This window comes from Rhopalosiphum padi, chromosome 3 (assembly GCF_020882245.1).
Source record: "Rhopalosiphum padi isolate XX-2018 chromosome 3, ASM2088224v1, whole genome shotgun sequence".
Classification (NCBI taxonomy): Eukaryota; Metazoa; Arthropoda; class Insecta; order Hemiptera; family Aphididae; genus Rhopalosiphum; species Rhopalosiphum padi.
This window is the reverse complement of record NC_083599.1, coordinates 12492597-12514820: the sequence shown is the minus strand read 5'-3', so window position 1 is coordinate 12514820 and position 22224 is coordinate 12492597. Positions and strand designations below refer to the sequence as shown.

The 22224-nt window shown below is 30.4% G+C and overlaps 2 protein-coding genes and 1 long non-coding RNA gene across 6 annotated transcripts in view; 1 reads left to right on the top strand and 2 right to left on the bottom strand.

Annotated features, from left to right (window-relative positions):
* The window catches only part of LOC132926550 (uncharacterized), a 69195-nt gene extending 58676 nt beyond the window's left edge, over positions 1-10519 (top strand). For all 4 annotated transcript variants that reach the window (XM_060990916.1, XM_060990914.1, XM_060990915.1 and 1 more), the window contains 5 exons: positions 209-368; positions 5121-5271; positions 5430-5574; positions 5654-6194; positions 6320-10519. In XM_060990916.1, coding sequence (XP_060846899.1) covers positions 209-368; positions 5121-5271; positions 5430-5574; positions 5654-6194; positions 6320-9475 — 4153 coding nt within the window. In that variant the 3' untranslated portion in view covers positions 9476-10519. The remainder of the gene's footprint in view (positions 1-208; positions 369-5120; positions 5272-5429; positions 5575-5653; positions 6195-6319) is intronic.
* Positions 10520-15315: 4796 nt separating this feature from the next.
* On the bottom strand, positions 15316-16731 carry LOC132924808 (uncharacterized; the record flags this gene model as incomplete). The annotated part of the gene is made up of 1 exon (XM_060989252.1): positions 15316-16731. A coding segment is annotated over one exon (1008 nt), but the record flags the coding sequence as incomplete, so codon positions are not given.
* Positions 16732-18945: 2214 nt separating this feature from the next.
* On the bottom strand, positions 18946-21564 carry LOC132926818 (uncharacterized). Its single transcript, XR_009661538.1, has 4 exons — positions 21185-21564; positions 20877-21113; positions 20731-20817; positions 18946-19609 (listed from the first exon to the last, which is right to left on the bottom strand). It is a non-coding gene; the product is annotated as an uncharacterized LOC132926818 (long non-coding RNA).
* Between the last annotated feature and the right edge of the window lie 660 nt (positions 21565-22224).

Here is a 22224-nt window from a genome sequence, read left to right as displayed (position 1 = left end):
GCAAAGCGAGTTTCTCGGTTTTTCATTTGAACATTAAACCGTGTGTTTTCTATGAAATAATCTTATTTTTTATACACAAATATATAGTATGCTATATTTTTATTTCCTTCGCCGCCTCATGCCCATTTTTTTAATATTATTTTAGTAAAATGTATTATATTTTATAATTGATTTATGATTTTTCTTTTTCCTTTGATGCACATTACAGAGACTGCGATCGGCTTACTGTTTTGAACCATGTCAAGGCACACTACAGAAGAGGAGAATTCGGCAGTAACACTAGTGCGACTAGAATGAATTCGTCGCAACATAACGACGGCACTACTGCCATTGACATATCCACCAACGCAATCAACAGCGAATTATATGTACGTACCTAAGACTAGTTAAAGTTTTTATAAAAGAACACGCCAAACATCCATAAATTGTTTGTGAAAACCGTTTCGTGTGAAAAATGACCACATGGTTAGAGCTATATAGTTGTAAACCTGAATTTATAAACAATACAAAATACAATATTTTTATGTTTTTATATATTGTATTATCAGCAATACAACAAAAGTTATTTAAGTTTGAATAACATAAATAATGAATTTTAAAACAATAATGTATTTTTGTGTATCTATTCATAAATATATATGATACTAAAAAAAACAAAACACGAAAATACAAAAAATATTGTCTTCTTTATCGTGTTTAAATTTGGGTTCGTATTTATGACTGTATGTGTGGTTCCTTTACATACGAAACAGTTTTTCAAAATAATCTTGTAATTATATAACAACCAACAATAACCAGCAATGATGGTATCTACTGACATAGAACGACTAGGAAGTTGCTTTAAATTAAAATTTTAGTATGTTTAAGGCTTAAAATTTTAATTCCTCTTAAACATAATTGTTAATACAAAATTTAATTTAGGTAAAAAAAATGTATAGCAATCCCTATTGTCTATATTATAATATGTATAGTATATTTACTAAGTTGGATTAAACTATACTTGCTCAACTTAGATCTTAAATAATTTAGTCTCTTTCAAAAACTGAGAACGAACTTAAATGTAATAACTGTCTGAAGTGATTGATTAAAAAAAAGAAACTAGTTGTTAACTACTTAAAGTTATATCTTTTAGATTTTAACGATGTTTTTGACACATTACTGTATAGATAGAAAGGTCATCGCCACGCAATTCAAATTACTGCAGTTATATATTGTTTTATTTATTTTTATAAGCTAATTGATATTATGCTGCAATGTTTTGAACTTTTGATTAACGTAAACAATCACTATTTTATCACTCGGGTTTTTATCTTTTTATATAATATGACCGATAATTGATGTACCTATTACTTCTACTCGTATATATAGATTAGTAGATTACTATACTTATTCCAACTCATTGTTCTGAAGAAGGATTTCAATACATTATTTGTTTTCTCTTTAACCAATGGTCGCAACGAAGACCTTTTTGTCTTTATTTTTTTATTTTTTTGTATTCACGAAAAATCGTTTTTCATTGTTTTGAATAATATTAGAGGAAAATTATAGAGAATATATTTTTTTGAGTAAAATAATAATTTTTACACCGAGATTATTAAAAATTATTTTGCGTGTTAATTTTGTTTATGTTGCGTGTGTGGTTCAGAAAAAATAAATAATGCGCTAACATCCTTTTTGCATTTAGCGATTGCCCACGGATCATAAAAACATAACAAGATAAACTGATTTTAATATAATCATATAAATTGATAATAATATTATTAATTAGTATACTGTATACTTAAAGTGGACATTTACTATTTACTATTCAAAATTATACTATGACATAATTGGACGATAAGTGTTATTAAATTCAAACCCCCGTGCATCATAACTCGATCATATTATATTTTAATCTAATACATACCGATTATTATAGTATTAATTTTAGAAAATAATAATGAAACTTAGATGTATAAATGGTAATTCACCAATAAGCATAACCTTATCGAAATTCGTATAATTATTTATAATGCCAAAAGACAGTATATTATATAATGCGACGTGATAATAACATAATCGATAACCCCCCCATAACGAAACAATTTATACGAACTATATTTTTGATAACTGTTGTATAGCGTTATTTTTTTAACATAGAATCAAGACATATAATTACATTTGCAGTTGTTAGTACGATTCGTCGTTGAATAATAAATGCAACTATAAATGTATTATATTTATTATAATCTCCATAAGTGTGTTAATTCGTGTCACTAATATTATAGATAATTAATAATGCTCGTATAATTAACTTATATAGGTACGTATAACATTCCACTCTACGCGCGTATTCGGGTACGATTAATCCGACGGCAGCACATTTATAATACCCTCTTTTCGGCTGTGTTATAGGCTATAGCAGCGCCGCTTACTGTTTTGTGGATAAGTTTACGTCGCTTTATTCGTTTTAACTTTGAGCGTGACTTCACTCAACTGCAGCTTTCGTATACCAATTCCACTTCAATTCGCACCCCCGATGAATTATTTTTCATAGTTTTTAACTTGACTTATGTCTCTCGTACTGATGGTCTATAATTGCAATTAACTTTGCGCGTCACTCAACACACGACACGCCTATTAATTATCAACATAACAATAATAAGTTATTTGGTAATATATAATTTAACTGTGGTAAATATATTTGACTCTCTGGCCCTGTGAACATTATACTTACACAATTTTGTTGCTCGTCCCGCACGGTGAAATTATTTAGCGTATTTTTTTCCGCGTACGTCCAAGATTATTTTTGATTTATGCACCAACTTTTCATACTTTAATTGCAATTTTCTCTCTTTCTTTCGCACCGTTACTATGTCTATACCATTCTCTGCGTTGTATTGTTTTTTGATCTACACTCGTACAACGACGTCACTAACTACTGTAGTTTTAAAAACCTACAAAATCGCCGAGCATTGAGAATATATTATTATTTATTTATACATAATCGTTTGGACGCTATGCAATCGAATTATCAAAATGGTGATAAAGTGGCTATCTTCGAGTTTTCGTCGATGAATAGTAGTGTTTAATATAATATTGACGCTCACGACACTTGCCCGAACTTGGTAACGTAAAAACACTTTTACCTAACTCAGTGGCATACAAAACAATATTTTAATAAATCGATATTATTTTTAATCGACTGAATTTACCACACAAATCATAAACATCTTTTACTTATATTTTTTACTTTAAACAGAGCGATGATTGTGTTGGTTTTAGAAAGATATATTTTTCATCACAATTTGGAGCTTACATTTTTAACTTTTAAAAAAACCGAAATATTTATCAAATAATTTTTTTTACAAAATAGGTCTTGTTATTTGGTTATAATTCTAATAAGAATAACTATAGAAATGTTCATATTTTTTTCATTTATATTGATAAAATTATTATAAGTCATATTGCTTAAAAATATATTAAAAGATTTCTCAAATGCTCCTAAGGCTATAAAAAAAATATCAAAAATATATTGTGTCATTTGTTTTTAAGCGTTTGAGAATTCACCGTCAGCTAAATTATGATAAATGCAAATTATTTTATAATTAAAAATTCATTTCATTTTAAACTAATGACTAAAACTTGAACATTTAGTACAATTTTCCTTATAGGTTATTATTCTTATTGAGATTAAAATAAAAACTTTATTATAAAGCCACATTCATTTTTTTTTATGAGTGTTTGAAAATAACAAAATTATAGCAGGCAATTGGATACTTATTCGGAAAATAACGATTTTTCATTAAACAATTTTAGTTATTTTATTATACTTAATTCAAAAAACATCAATCATAAAAAATAAAAACATTGTTTAATATTTATATTACCAATCATTTTCAGTGAAATTTTTAAAATATTTAAATTATTATCTCGTTTCATACCATCCTATTGTACATCAATAGCCAATAGCTTACAGGTTAATAAAGGTTAATAACAATAACAATAATACATGATATAATTTTTTAATAACTGCTGCATAATTTATGTGTTATTTTTGGAAAAATTAATTTAATAGAATCATTTATTGTATGTTATGCTATTGAATTGACTCAACAATGCGAGATACGCTCGAAACTACTTTGTAACAGAAAGACTTATCCGGTTTTTAAAATTGTTATTATAAGTATCCAGTTAATGTCAGAAAAATATAAAACTGTTGTTTTCAACCTTCAACGTAACTATTACTTAAGTGCTAACACTTCATATATAATAGTGATTTACTGTTATTTATTTTTCGTTATGTATACGAAATAAATATTCTTGATTTTACCTTTATGCCTGTGAATCGTTGTTTTAAGCGTTTTTTGTTAAATAATAATTAAGTTACTCATACCTTTCCAACTAAAAAAAAAAAACAGATAATAATATATGTACATAAAATTTATTATATAATTTATTTCTATATCATTTTTAGTTATCATTTCTCTTTAACCTTCCTCAATAATCGAAAAAATATATTTTATAATTCGATTAATGCATATACAGAGTGTTCGATAAGTTTGGAAACAGTCATTAGTCTCGGATTGATAAATGATAATATGATAAAATTAATGAGGTTTTTAAATATTTTACATTATTTATTGTATGCAGTATTATCTGTTATTACTCTATGTAGGTATTAGAATATCTATACAATAATTAAGAGTTTCCAAACTTATTAAACACCTGGTATACATATTTTATTTGAATTTAATATAATTTATATATAATTATTTTAATAAAAACTTAAGAATATGAATAATATGGTACATAATTGTATCAACTATATAACAATGACTATTGATACAATTAACTGTTGAGTGTAAAATATTTATATATATATATATCTATTTATTTTTTTCAATCTACATTTTGTTAATATTATTCATAAATCAGAACTTTTAATAAGAAACTTAACATAACTACTTAATTTACGCATAAAAAATTATTTCAAATTAAATGCGCTTATAATACATGACGTGATATGTGTACTCAACATGTACACATTTATAACAAATTTTTTATTACGGTTAATATTGTCGACTTGAGCGTTGAATTTTATCAATTAGTAATTAATTATCCCGTTATATTTTATTCAGATTCAAAAAAAAAAATCAGCAGAAAAAAAAGAAACGACAGAACAAAATTCACCAACCATCGACCGCAGAAAAACAAAGACTCCCACAACCGGATCCACATCCGATACTTTGCTGTTGTTGTCTACCAACCCTAAGTCGTTAATGCTTTATGGTGAGTATTATACTTATTTATCTATCTCTGTTGGGTTGTATTAAAAATATCATTTTATTATTACATTATTTAAAAGATTTAATCCAAAAAGTTAAAGCTACACATTATAATTGACGTTTATATTAGTATATAAAATATTATATTATTTTTATTTTCAGATGACGAAAATTTTCTGTCTTGTCCGCTCTGTGACGTGACAGCTGCTAGCCCGGGTCAATTGAAGGAACATATGCAGCGCACCCATATTCCAGAAGAAACTAAGTATAGGTGTGAGTACTGTCCGTTTTGGTCGGAAGAAAAAAAGTGAGTTGATTTCAGTTTGAAAATCTTAATGCCGTAACACCTTTTCAATTAATATTAATATTATTTATTTTTACTAAAGAGCTATGTTGGATCACATGATGTTTGCGCACGAGATGGATGATGGTAGTGTCAATACTGATGTTAATGCCACCGATGTAAATTACGGAACCGAACAACGAGACGAATCGGCTTCAAATTCAATCAACTATGATGACGAGGAGGAAATGCAAGCAATCGATGAAAACGGTAGTAGTAACGAAGCAACAGCTAATATGACAATGTTCGACAACGGTAGTGATGACACTAACGCCACGACCAATATGGAAGTTTTGTTCGATACCAGTGACGATAATATCGTCGTGGTCGAAACGGTAGAGTGCAAACCTGATTTTGTTGATAATGACGAAGGATCAACTATTGAAACATCTTCGATACCGAGCAAGAGCTCTGAAAAAAGCAGCTTTAGTAGTACTGTCGCTGATGAAAAAATAACTGACAATATGATAAGTTGCGAATACGATGGAGTTGAAGAACCGGAGGAAGACGAGCAAGTAGAAGATGAAGAAATAATAGTTAGAGCGGAGGAAGTGACTGAACCTACATCAGTTAAAATCATCAAAGTAAGTTTAATTTGCCATTCTTCCTTCCCGCTAAACAAGTTAATATATATAACTAATAAATGTATTAAACATATTAATATTGTAAATTGTATAGTATTTATAATATAATATTTTTGAAATTTCAGGCCACTTTCACGTCTACAACGTCATCAGCAACATCGGAAGAAAATACTACAACTGTATCACGCAAAGAAATTGAAGTGTTTGAATGCAACGAGTGTTGGTACTATTCAACCAATAGAAGAGACTTACTAGCACATAAACAGCTGCACATCGAACGGGGTGCATTATATAGTTGTACAGAATGCGTGTTTAACGTCACTAAATCAGCTATTTTGTACCATCATTATCGACACGGGCATGTGATCGAAGAACCAGAGCTTCGATATCCAGAAGATTCCATTGTTCGAGCTGGGCAAAGAGACATGAATGCAAAGAATTCCGAAAACAAATTAGAAAATAAAATAGCTAATGCAACAGATGTGGATGAAACCACCGGGCCCCCTATGGTATGGCATTACAGGAAAGAAAACATTCCGCCTTTTACGAAAGTATTCAAGTGCCGGTACTGCCCTCACACTAATCGCCGACGCCACAACACAGTTGAGCACGAACGGATGCACTCGGATCATCCTGATCATCAGAATCACAGACAAATGCAACAGCGTTTATCAGGCTGTTCAGTTCCGCCGTCTCCCTTACACCCATGCAAACGATGCACTTATGTGTGCAACAACGCGGGTGTATTGGCATCACATGTCAAGGTACACTCAACTAGTTACAGCTGCTCAACGGTGGGCTTTTACGATATCACCGTCGTGGACTCGGTTCAAATACGGGCCATTGAATACGTAATGGAGCTAGAACAAAGGTTGCTGTTAGACAAGAACACTGCCACTAACAGCGGTTTATTACTTTCTAGTAATGAAGTGTTGTCCGATTCGTCTAGCGATAATGAAAACCCTGAAGACGTCACAAAGTATACAGAAATTGATGATCCTGAGCTTAAATTTTGTCCATATTGCCCGGCTCGGTACTTTTTCCGTGCTGATCTCCGATTCCACATCCGGTTCCACAGATTCCGAGGTTGGAAAAACGCGTGCGACTGTTGTTCATTTGTAGCTCGTGCAAGAAGTCACGTAGATGCGCACGAAATCGTACATTGTGATGAATATGCACAGCGTACTACGGAACTGCTCACTTCCGGATATCCAGTTAACCCTAAATATCCACGGCGTTCCGAGTACCCGGCAATGGTGAATGACGACTCGCCTCAACTTCAAAGACGACCAGGATCTCCGCCTCAATTACTAGATTACAAACATTCAAAAACACACTCGCCCGAGCCTGACGGCCAACGTCAAAGACGGACTAAACGTGTGCGGCATTCTGAGCCCAACGTCGTCGCCACCGTAGCGCAACCGCCGTCCACCGAGGACGTCGATGACAATAGTAAACGCCGACGTCGTTCTATGACAGTTGGCGTTGCTATGAAAACCGCCAATGCAAAGCCACCACCACCAGCACTACTGCCAGTGTCTAAGATGATCAGATCAAAGTCACCACCGCCACCGTTGCTACCAGCGCCTAAGACCACAGTCGCTACTGCAATAAAATCTACCAGTGGTGCCGCCGTTAAGCCCGTAACTCATAAGACCACTAGTGGTGCCACCGGAAAAGTTGTGAAGACTACTAAAGCCAGTTATACACGACAGTTTATGTGCACCATGTGTCCGGGTAAGTTCTTCAAATCTACAGCCTTGCAGTACCACAAAACGTTACATGGTGGTCCGGGGCGTCACAAATGCAGATGTTGTGATTACGCAGTGAGCACTTATGGTAACTTAGTTCGTCATGAAGCAGTACATCGAGACCTGCCTGTCAGAGAAAAAATTAAGAACAAGACATCGAAAAAATTGAAAGCTTTGTCAAAGTTAAAAGCTAGAGGTAAAAAAATACCCTTGTCCGCAAATTCATTAACGACGTCTACACCATTAGATGCAAAGGGGGAACTTTCAGATGAAAATGACGACGACGACGACGACGACGACGACGACGATGATGACGACGAAGAGCTCGGGATCGATCCCGAGTTCGGATCCATAATGCTGGGCAACCCATCTTTCTTTTATCCGACCACAATAAAAAACGGCGTTATTCGATCCAAGCGGTACAAGTGCCCTAAGTGCCCGTCAGCTTTCAATAAGCGTGAACAGTATGTCGTACACCTGACCCTGCACGGGGCTGTGGACAAGTACCAGTGCGATAAATGTGACTATGCTGTGCGATACACAGCCAATTACGTGCAACACCAGCGGAAGCACGCGCGTGACGCCGAGATCCGGAAGAACAACGCACAGGCGGCCGACAGGGCGAAAATGATTAAGGAACAAGAGGAGGCGGCCAACGCGCAACGGATTCGCAAGCGGCCGACCGCTGAAGATCGGAAGCCACTGCGTACGACCAAACCAGTGGTCAAACTACAGCCGCAGGACACGACTTTCACGAACGAGATATCGGACCAGCAGACTGCGTACGAGCTGAACGCCGCCTACGGGGCCACCGGAAACTTGGTCGGCGAGACGACCACGTCCCTGTTCCGGTGCGCACACTGTCCGTTCGAGTGCGACATACGATCGCAGCTGGACCGGCACAACACGCATCACTACGCGGCTATGAACTCGTCGGGGGCCGCGTCCAAACGGTCGTGGAAACGGTCGTGCAGGTTCTGCACATACCGCACGCACGGCGAGGTCGACCTGGTCGAGCACACCCGCGTCCATTTCTTACGATCGACCGGCGAACCGGTGACCACCAACGAGGAACACGCGACCGACGAGAGTACCACGGCTACCGTGCCCACGAACGTCGGCGACTACGTCGAGTTCCACGGCAAACGGGTCGTGTACAGCCAGCGGCGACGCAACAACAACACCGACGACCAGGAAGCCGCGGCGGCCGCGGAAAACCTGGAAGAAGGAGACATCGAACCGTTTTTCGTGTTCAAAGACTGTGGCGACGTCCGTTACCGCACCGACGACAGCACGAACGGCATGACGACCGCGGCCATCATCAAATCGCACAGCAAGAGGTTCAGTCCGGACTGCCCGCCGCCGCAGATGGCCATCGACTACAACGACAACCGCACCGGAGACGACAGTCCCAAAGTGCCGCCGGCTGCGTTCGTACGATTCTTCGACAGCGGCACCCGGCTCGAGTTCCTGGGCGATGAATCGTCCGAGCCCATGGGCAAGAGGAAGAGGAGTAGTAGTAAAAAGTAGTGGACGGCGGTGTCGCGCGTCTTAACCAAAATTTACCCCGTTCGTTCCGTGTCCACTCGGCGTTCGTTTTTCGTACGTCACTAGAAAATATTTTCGTTTTTCAGGGCACACACTCCTATAATATTATTATGATAAAATCGTACGTCGTCCGTCGTGTGATCGACGCGTTTTACGTTCTATACTAGTATTGTGTAGATTGTAATATTTTTAGTTTTATCTTTTTATTTTCGTTTGTTTATTCTTATGACCACGTATTTTTTTTTTTTTTTTTGTATCGGGCCTACTTTCATTAACCTTACCCAGATAATTACTTTTAATGTAAAATATTTTTTTTATACATAAAATTAGACATTGTGGTGTACCTTCGCGTTTTACCCATCTCTGTGCTTTTTTACGCCCAATGGATTTCATTATTACGTACGTTCTGCCTTCCCCCCCCACCAATTTATTTATTATTATATTCTAATTGTACATAATATTTTATTGAATTCGAGTACGATTGTGACCATTCACCTTTTATTTTTATTATAGTTACTTAGTATAATTTTTCAGTAGTAATGTATCGTTGTTATATAATATTTATCGTAGACACTTGTATCGCGTTTGGACCAATATGATATTTATTTATATCATCGCCCACCCTAGCTCATAATAAGAGCAGAAAAGTCATAAGTATCCAAGTAGTCTTGTTATTATTATTATATTATATTTTTGTGTTTACACTCAAACCACACTATATAGCGACTATATTATGTATTTTATAGGTAATCTTAAACATTTAATTTTGAGTATTTTGTTTTGTTTTTTTTTTTCTTCACTTTATATTGTATAAATTACATTATTTAGACGATTGCCGCCGATATTTTATCTTATGCGCTGCACGTGTACCTAAGCCGTAAAAGTGACATTTGCCGCTGTATACGCGCATTATATTATTTTTCATCGGTTAATCAAACAATTAAACTATGTGTATGTATTTATGAAATGTATTTATTTAAATTATTTATGTGACAACGACGAATAAAAGGGATTAATCAATTAAAACTGTATTTGAATTATTTTTAACGGTTTTGTCGGTTTTGAATATGTGTGCTTGTTTCAGTGGCGTATATATTTAAAGTCTAATATATATTTTTATAAAATATGATAATGTTTAGTGGCTAGAAACACGTCAAGAAATAAAAACGTATTATAGTGTTTAAAGCATTAAGTATATGTCACTATTACACCATGGTCCATGATCACTTAATAAAAACTTGGGGAAGTCACCGCATATATTTTATGATTTTAAAATTTTCATCGAACATTTATACTATTTTTTTCATTATATGATAAAATTTTCAAAATATTTTAACTCTTTTCAAGCAATTTATAGACATGACAAATTGACAATTCGATTTTCATAGTCAAAATACTTGACACTAAATACAACATTCCGTATAAGTTCTTATATCTGCATAAAAATACATATTATGTACAATTTATTTGGTAAACAGGTAAACGGTCATTTTGTACGGCCCATTGCTAAAACTGCATAGGTAACGCGGACACGTTTTGTATACGGTCAGATAAAAATTTAAATTTAAAAATGCGTACACTTTGTACTATTTTATAGATAAAGTATATATAACTGAGTAGTAAATACCTATATATAATGTAAAAATTAAATATAAAATAAAAAGTAAATTACAAACGTTATAAGAGTAGATATAGTACCTATATTTACAACAAGTCAAAATAATCGGTTCTTTTTAATCATTAGATTTTAAAAACCCTAACAAAAATGTTCACAAAAATATTATTCTGTATATTATGTAAGTAGTACATACCTATAATATTTGTGAAATATATATACTGTATTCAATATATTATATTGTCGAAAAGAAAAAGTATTTTTAACAATAAGAATTAATGTACTATACTTTTGTTATTTAAACATATAGAAATAATAATACGATATTTGTATAGGTAGTAGGTGTACTTACTGGTGCTATATGATTTATAGAAATTTAGAAGATAATTAGATTTACCAAATAATATTTAAACTTAATAACATTTTTAATAAAGTTGGTCATGACTTCAGACTATATAGTAGTATATATAATAGTACAAATTGGCCGCGTTTCGCACTGTTAATGCTTGACCTAGAACCAATTTAATTTTATATGTATTTGAAGTGTACAATTTTTAAAATAAATATCAAATAAAAAAACATATCGTGAAATATATACTTAGTGATAATATTATAAACTGATAGGTATTCTCCATTCTGAATCATATTTCGTAAATAATAATGTTATACTATTGCATTCAAATTTAACATTTAACATTTTCATTACAGTGACCCACTCGACACCTAATATATTTATGCATGTAGAATAGTCACCACTTGTTGCATTTTTTTATTTCTAGTTTTATAGTATTCATCTTATAATTTTTTTTTTTTTATATATATATAATGTATAGGTCGTAGGTGGTACCTTATTACAAAATTAATATAGATTTATTTATCTAAAACAATGGAATTATAAAAATAAAGTAGAAAAATGAGTACCACACTGCTGTGCGCCTGTACATACCCTGTAAAGGGTGTGTTAAATTTGAATAAAATTTTATATCATATATACGAAAAACAATTCTGAACGGATACGATCTAAATGTCTATTAAAGTCGTTTATTTTACTAAACTTAGTATTTTGTAAGTTGATTTAATTTTTTCTGAAAACATTTCCTTTATTTAATTATTACATTAATATTTATATTTATAATTTAAACCACATAAAATTATTGTTATTATTTTATTAACTTATAAATTAAAATACCTTACCGTGAATACCATTAAACAGTGTAAATTAGTTCATATATAGTTGTTATAAATAGATAAAACATATCTTAAAATTCATAAAATATGTAAAAGTTTTAAGTTCCCGTGAATATTGTTTTTGAATTATAACAAAATAATTAACACCGCCGTTAATCATTGTTAAAAATTGTATGTAATTTCGTCCAAATTTGATCTTCAAATGTCTATAAAATATTGATTATATTTATATATTTTTAGATTTTTTCGTTCCAGTATGAACCACTACTCGTGAAAAACATGGTAGGTATCACATTATCAAATCTTAGCGGTAAAAATGGGCAGCTTATGAATTTTCGACTGTAAAATAGTTTTCAAATGTTCGGGATTTCGACGAATTATTCTATTAATATTTGAACTTCAATAAATGTTTTATAATATATTTTATTATATTTTCAGTATAATATTAAATAGATTTACGGTATACATTCTATAAGTTTATTTAAGTGGTTACAAGTTTTCTTACAATGTTTACAAAAAAGTCTGATGTTATTTAAGTTATAGTATCTATTATTTTAGTAACTTCAAACCGAGTGAAAAATAAGATTTTTTTTAATGTGTTGCATTAAACTATTTTGCATTGCACAATGTCAAAATCGCTCAGTGTCTTATAGGTACTCGGTAGAAATGCATATTCAAGGTGTCGAACGAATATTTCAACTTTTTCTTGTTCGATGCGTGCTCACCTGGGTTATCTTAAAATCATCGTTTTCTTTACGTATATGGTTAGTAAAGCCCTCCGGGCTTTATTATTTAAACTATACCCAAATGTCTTTATAAATATGTTTATACTAGATATAAATTGTATATACTTTACACAGCTACACACGAATTGCGTCCCGAAATTAAAAAAAAATGATAAGTGGGTATACATGAATTGAGTCCGAGTTTAAAATGCTTAAGTGAAGTTGATTCAATATTTGTGGATGGAAACATTTTTTGACAATCCGTGGCTTGAAAAATAATAATGGATACCACTGGTATTTTTTTCACTTAGTAAAAATATTATAGATAATATTATACAAAAGCATTTACACATCTCAAATCTGTATTTCTAAAAATTAATATCAATTTTTCGCTTAAAATAATATTTGCCGATTTTGAAAAAGCAATTCACTCTTCATTATATTAATCGTGTGACCATCAGCTCAAATGAAAAGACGCAGGTTTCATTTAGATCAAAGTTGGTGGAGGAAAATTTAAACGGTTGGTTAACGAGACAATAAGATTACAAAAAAAGGTAAGGTTTTCCATTCAAGTTTTTACCAGTTTTTTAATTTCTTAATTTTATACTTATACCTAACATTTTTATTATTTTTATTTTAATTATTATAATAAATTATACTGTATTATAATTTTATGTTGGCTGCACTAAAGGCGCTTGTCGGAGCCGGTCCTGCAGGCAAAGCGGCGGATGCCGCCGCCAACGTGTTTTTCTGTCGTTTACTCATCTATCGTCTGCTCTACGATCCATTGGTGATTATCACGACCCGGTTACTCGTTGTCATGGTGATCGCCAGTGGCGTACACTAGGGGGTTCTATGGTCGCAGCTGCTACCCCTAAATTTTTTGGCTTAAAAGTGTAATGGTACTTTCGTGCAAAAATGATATTCAAATTGATACAGGCACTATAATAATTAATACATTTGCCAATAATAGCAGAATATTAGAAAAAATATTATTGTACCATTTCCACTTATTTTTAGTTTTTGAAAGCGATTTAGTAGTTGGTGGTTTCCATTGAACGTGTTACCCTTATTTATATATGAGTGTGCGCCACTGGTGATCGCCATATTTTATTGCCAAATTTACTTATTATGTGCACTTCGCTCAGGCTCGTTGTACGCGTTAGGTTAGGTAACGTTAAAGCGTAGCCACCTCGACCGCGCTCCCAGTTTTATGTATTAATTACAGTCGTGTTCTATTTCCGTTCACTTATGCGTGTGTAACGCTCAACGGTGCTGTGCGTTACCCGCAAAATAATGTTCCAATTATATAAAAAATATGTTCCCAAAAAACATTGAAACGTTCCTATGAAACTTACATAGAAGTTCCAAAAACACCACAGAAACGCCTTATGCCGTGTTACTTGTAATATTGAATAAAACATTATGTAACTGTTATCTGATATATATTACGTGAATAGTGTTTTAGAAACATTACAGTAATGTTTTTCTAAAATCTATTCCTGGGACGTTTTTAGGTATTGTCAAATAATGGTTTTAAATAATATGTTCTCGTTATGTTTCCTCGTAACTTTAAATGTGCATTCGGTGTTAGGATCTCTCTTCCCCAGCCTCCCTATGATATATATTCATAAATAAATATAATTTCACGCAAGAATATATACTATTGTCTATTACAATAATTGGAAATACTTAATTACCCAAATCTTTTAAGCACTTTTGTAAATATATTTTTGGTACCTGCTCCAGAATAAATCATCATTCAAAGACACCCATACTTACTATAAATTAATATTTATATTAGATATATTAGGTAAGTACTTATAAAGCAATTTTTATTGAAAAATCTTTGTTTATTGTAATCAATTTAATAAAACAATATAAAAATATACATACCTAAATATAAAGTAATTTATTAAAATTGTGCATTGTGGCACAATGTAACAACAATTGATGAATTACCACACAATTGGACACAGAACATTTTATATTTAACATCTGAAATATTAATTAAGTAATAATTAGATAGATTATTTATATTTATTATATAAATGCCTACATCTATGGATGAAAATGGTTTTGCAATAAACTCTTAAAAATGTAAAAACTTTCTTACAAGTAAATGTATGTTCTGATTTAAATTTTTTTTCAATAATTTTATGAACAAAAACTAAAGAGTTATCCTTTAATAACAAATATTTATTTTTCTTTCTTTAGATATATCTACAGTTAATCTGATATAATTAAAAATTATTTTTCAAAGAGTTTATTATTTATACAATAAAATGGGGAATTTATATTATGCTCTGTTTCATTGAACGTGGTGTACATTTTAGAAGTCTCATATTGCTGGGATAACTCTAACTTTTGTTTTCCTATTAATCTGTTATGAGTTTCTTGAAGAGTATATTTAGTTGATTTTAAACTATTTTTTATTTTTTGCAAATAATTTTCATACCGAAAACAACTAAAATTATTCAACGGCCCATGAGTTTCTACAAACTTAGGAAGATGGATTAAACTGTGTACATTCTATGATATATAATGTTCACCATACAACATAGAATATTCCTTAACAAATTTTTTTAATAGAAATTCTGCATTATCATTTAATGTATAACAAGTTTCAGTGCATAATAAAATCCTAATGGCAAAAACTAGTAATAAATAATGATAATATTAGGCTTTTTTAAGTTTGCCTTTCAAAACAATAGGACCAGAATATAATAAAAAAATCTTAATTCTATAGCTTTCCAGAATTCAATATCAGTAAGTGGGCGGGGTAGACGACAAAATTCAGAAGGTACATAATCTCTTATTTTTAATATTGAATTATTCACTTCTTGAATATTAATATCAATCATTCTAATGTCTTTTTTACCTTTTACCCACAATTCAATTAATCTTTTTGTTACACCCAAACATACATTGTGCATATAATCAAGACACACAGTATCTACTATATCAATTGGCAATAACTCCAATGGACTAGGTCCTTTGTGGTAATCTTCATTAAGTCTATTTCGAAAAGAATAGTCAGTTCTTAAAGCAGACTCTACTCCAAGAAATACCACTCTATGACTTACATATGTACCTTCTTCTAGACATGATGTGCACCCAAAATATGCATTGTGTGACTTCACATTCAAAAGGAAACTTTTAGCTGGAGAATCATAAACAATGTTACTTATTTCTAGTTTCATAAGAGTTCCATTAACATTCAAACCAGAATTTATAATATTTAAGAGGTCTAGAACAAATGGATTCATAAATTCTTCAACAGAATTAGGCTTTTTATCTCCATGATATATTCCTAGAGTTACAACATTATTAATGAGCTCTTTAAAATTTAAAACAAAAATCAGTATTGGCCACAGTTGTGATTTAGAGCTTCTAGAAATAGGTAGCCCATCGATATTAATGCCTATCTTTATAACATGATGTGGATATTTTTTAAGAATAGGTAATAGCATATTTTCTATTCCCAAATGAATGTATGAACCATTAGTTATATTTATAATATTATGGGTTTTGGGGGTTTTCATCAAAGTTCTTATATCATTAGGAACTTTTAAACCTTCACTTTTCATTATTTTAAGGAGAGAATTACAACAATTATGAGAAACATTATATCGATCGACCCAAGACCTTAGTTTATCAGAAATACTAATAATCAGAAGTTTGACCTTCAACAATTGAATGTACAAGAGAATTGTTTAATAATGTTGAAGAACATTGAACAATTGATGAATCAATTACTACTAAAATGTTGGCTGGTGTTGTTGTTGTTATTGTTGCAGTCATTTTGTTATTGTTATTGTACTACTTGTACTAATAACTGTACATTTTTGTGATGAATTGGATATGGCCTACAAACAAATTGTTATTAGTTAACAAAACATTAACACTCAAGATTGAATATAATGCTACTTACTTCTATTTGAGCTTTAATTCGTCTCTTAAATTGACGATTAAAGATAGATCTAATATTTTTAATTCTCTTACATTGTTTTGGAGATTCTAATAACTAGAAAAAAATAACTATAGTACAAAAATTAATAAAACAAAAATACTAAATAAAAAAATAATAGTAATACATAAGATATTCAGCTATGATTCTTAAGTATCCCCTTAAGAGTTTTTAACAAAGAGTCATTTAATCTCCTTATTAATAAATAACACAAAACATGCTTTATTATTCATTTTACCAAAACATAAAAGTCTCAGTTAAAATATTGTATATAAAAACCTATTTTAAAAATTAATAAGCTAATAATTTATATCCCCTCACAAAAAAAGATTACTTTTCTCTGTCAAATCTTGTTTTTCCAATTCTAAACCATCATTGGACATCATTTTCAAAGCTAGATTCTGAATATAGCTGGTGATCATTTTTAATAACACCTTATACAAACATATTTATTAATTTTAAAACCAAATTATATAGTTTCTATAAATCAAATATATCACACACATTTCATCACTGCAATTATTTGTAAATTTTTAATTTTAAACTTAGACATATTTTTTTCAAATGCTCTACCAGTCCATGAACAATTAATCGCAAATTTGTTACTAAATAGTTTATTTAGAATTCTTCGAATATGGCATTTGACATCCACACCACCAACCAAGTGAAGAAAATGTTTCTATTAAACAAAAATTGTCTTGAATAAATTCAAAATTGTACATAAAAATTAATTGTTTTAGTGTATAAATAACATACAAATTTTTCTTTGATATTATTGTCTGCTTGTAATAATTTTTCACAAGCTAAAACACTTTGTTCTGTATGATAAGGAAATTGGTTTAAAAATTCTGTCATTGGAATTATTTGAAAATTTTAAGCCTGGTACCATCTGGTGCTTAATATTGGCAAATTCATTTTTTAAGCTGTTCATTTGATTCCACAATTGTTCACTCATCATGTAATTGGCAAGTAATTCAGAGTGTATTTTTATTAAAATAGTTTGAATTCCTTCTAATATAAAAACAACTATATTATTTATAAATTTAAATAATAAAATGGTTTTATACTAATAAAATAAGTTGATTGCAAAATGATCACTATAAGTATACTGTATACCTATTACCTATACATTAATTTGATAAACTTTCTCTATAAATGTATAAATAAATATAGATATAGTAATATTATGATAAATATATATTTGATAATATTTATATAGATTATAGATATTATATTATGTGGTACCTCAGTTAATGTATTAAAAACTAATTTATTTTACCAACAGATGTACTTGGTAACGGTTCAGCCGAATGATTTTCAGTTAGCACAAAATTTGCTAAATTTGAAAAATTTAGTTCTTCATAACTATCTTGTACCTGCTAAACATAACAATAATAAACATATTTCCTTGAAAAAAAAATTTGGATAAAATGTATTAATATTTAACATTTACTATCCATAAAGTTTAATTTGATTTTAATTAACTAATTGATTATTATGTGTTAGTTTAAAAACCACAACAATTTTGTATTAGTAATAGTTTTTACTTTTTTTTGTAAATCACTTGTATGTTAAGGTTAGATTTTGAAGTTGAAGCAGGATAAAATGTAATGGGCGTTGAATCCAAATTACAGCTTAAATCACCATAGCCACCATCATATGTGGATATCAGTACAGGCTCTAAATTTGTGAAGACTGATTCAACAACAGATGATTCATTTTGTTTATTTATTGCAGATATAACAAATCCATCATTATCTAAAAAATTAAACCAAATAATAAATACATTTATTCAACACATATATCAATATACATTGATAATATGCATCTAGTTTATTTAGGAATGACAAAAAAAAAAAAAAATAAGTGAAAACATTTATTAGATACAAATGAAAAAATCCTTTCAATACATATTTTAATAATACTTGAATATTTCGTTAACACGTGTATAGTATACTTCAATGAAATTTTTCATTAACTTAGCTATAATATTTTATACATTTGTAAAAAATGTAAATATATATATTAACATGTTTGACAACAACTTGAATACTTCATAAAATTAAAATTAAAATAATAAAAACAATATACATTAACCGGGTTGAATAAAACCATTCCTTGAATGAATACTTTTTTTACAACCATTAAATTTTTTTATCGAACACGATTTTTTTATTTTGATTGCTCAAACAGTAGAATAAAAATATATAATAGAGGAAAATATTCAGCGTGTTACAATTGATCCATGTTACATTTGCACCCGGTCTCCCTAGCTTAATTTTTTAGCAAGTTATTCGTATATAATTTAGCGTTAATTAACTCTTATCATAACTCACTTAAAAACTGTACAATCGTAAAAAACCAACATACAAATATAGATAATGTTCTTACAGTTAAGTTTCATATTAGGTCAATTCACTCTAATTTTTAAATTAACGGAGCTAAACGTGATCTGCTGAACGTAAATTTGCTATGTTGCACACTTGTAAGACGAACTAGATGGAGACAACACATGCGGTTACTGAGTCCTCTTAACAGTTATGACTTATGGCTTACGATATGCCCAGTGCTGGATCTAAGCCTCAGGGGGCTGGGTTGCAACTACCAATTGGAGACCACTAAAAAAAAATTAATTAATGGGTAAATTATCAAATACACACTAGTACATTACACTCACTATTCTCATACCTATACCTCTTAGATATTATGATGTATTGATGTATGTTACTATGCTAATATAATAAAAATTGAGTCAATCAAAATCATTAATATGATAATGTGTAATGATTGTATTCTCTATATTATGCTAAAGTAAAAGGACATAAGTATGAAAAGTTTGAAATAAATCAAAAATAAATGAACAATATTATAAATTGTTTTTATTTTTTAAATTCTTAAATACATTTATTTAAAAATCTATCTATAATAATAGATATGTAAAACGGACAATAACAATGATAAATAGTATTATCTGAAATTTCAACCGTCCAAAATAAATGGTTGACAGTAACTTCTTTAAGGACCTTCTTCAGCGGTGTAATAATTTATAATATAATTGTTATTTTTTTATTTAAATCAAAATGTGATATAGTTCAACGAATAGAAAGATTATGGGTACTCTTAAATACATTTAATTAGGTCTGAAAAAAAAATAAGTTCATTACCTAGCAGTTATTTTACGTTAAACCAAAAACAGAAAAATATTTCAGTGTATTATACTATTTGGTTCCAGGTCAAAATATCTCTAGTCAAAAATAATACAAAATATCTAGTGTTAAAAATATCTTTAATGCAAATATCTCCCATGAAAATGTTTTAATATTTAAAAATATGTTATTGTAATCATAATATGTTATTTTTAAAGTAATATGTTATTATTATTATTTATTACAAGTACACAATAAATTATTTATTATAATAAAATCGACTATATAATACAGTGATTTTTACATGTAAGTATACAATAATATTTGCCTCAAAAACAGAAAATAAAAACTTATCACAAAATTAATATTACAATTTAATAATATATGTCAAATTATAATTTAAGGTTGTGGTCGATTCGGTGATGTAATAAAATTAAACAAAATTAAATAAATTGAGTAGGTAACTAATGTAATAAAAATTTAAAAAAAATAAATAAATGAATAAAAAATCAAATCAAGATATGTTAAAATGTAAGATTGTGGGCAATTCCCCTTAAATATTTCAGAGATGTCATTTCGTTGTATTGACTTACCATTTTAAATAGTTGTTCATCGTTATCATTGTACTTTTTTCTTTTTTTCAGACTTGGTTCACCCGACAAAGATTGTTCCATTTTGACCTAAACATGAGATTATTTAGTTATATATTATTAAATACATAAATATTATATAAAAATACCTCTTGTAGGGACTGTTCTTGTTTATGAAAATATATAAATCTCCAAATTGTAACATGATTTGCTGCAAGTCCACTGTTAAACGCATGATGCCAATCTTCGACCGCGTTATTGGTCTGTAGTTGATGTTTAAGTACTGAATCATAACAGTTCCACAAGCAAAAATCAAACTGTGGTGAGCGTTTCCGATTGTAACGATTTGGTCACCCAGTACTTATCTTACACGTACTTACACGTATCTTAAAAAAAAATAAATTATTGGAGATAATAGTTCTTCATTTTCCAAAAAATAAGTTGAATCTATAAGTACTTCAAAAGTCTGAATAACATTAATTATTGGAATAAACGCCAAAGCACTCAACGATCGTATTTGAATAGAAAAAACTCAACGTCATCACCATACATTTTTTGTAATCCACAACTTTGAATTTTCCGCCATAAACATTGTTGAAAATGGAAAAAACAACCTTTAATTTCTGTTGTAGGAAATTCAGCTTTATAAGCTGATATGAAGGCCATTTCAAAATCAACCATAATTCGTTGGGGCGTTAAATTTGAAACTAAAGATTTTAACGCTTTCAGAACTTCACTATATGAATCTTTAGAACGATCTACCATTAAAATAGATACTAGAGGACAACTTTGTTTATTTTTTGTACCATGTATAGTGTAAAATTGTGAAAATGATGTTGACACTTGACACTGAACGAATTAATGTGATAAGTTTTGCCATCTTATCCTGTTATCAGTTTGGCTTTATCGTGTTTTGTTAATCAAATAATTTGTCAAATTTAAATTATTTTGTAGTTAAAAATATATATTATAATATATCAAGGCTGACTCTCCGTCTTCGATAAGATTCATTTTTCTTATACAATGATATTATATCATTGAATTCAAATTTAACACAATAATCCAGTAAGTATATAGTGACTCACTTGTAACCTACTGTAAAGCAGATCGACACCCACTTGCCTACCTTTTTTTACTTATACAGTTATACTAATTTAAATTTAGAAAATTTCGTCTTGAATATCAATACGCTAATTTTATAGAACAATTGTCTGTAATTGAAAAAAAAGATTGTTTAAATCGTACGTTTTCTAGCTGATTCGTGACAATTTTACGATATAGTATTATGTCGTAGTTCCATTTTGCGTAAAATACGATAATAATACAATTACGAATTATAACATCGAAAAATAAAATAATATTATTTATTGACAAAATTATTATTTTCGTATTGACGTATTTTGCTATTTATAACCAGTGCGCGGCTGCGATAAATAACCAGTTTTGACTTATGGTGCGGTACGGCTGCTTATGCAAGCGGGGTGGTGGAAGAAGTAC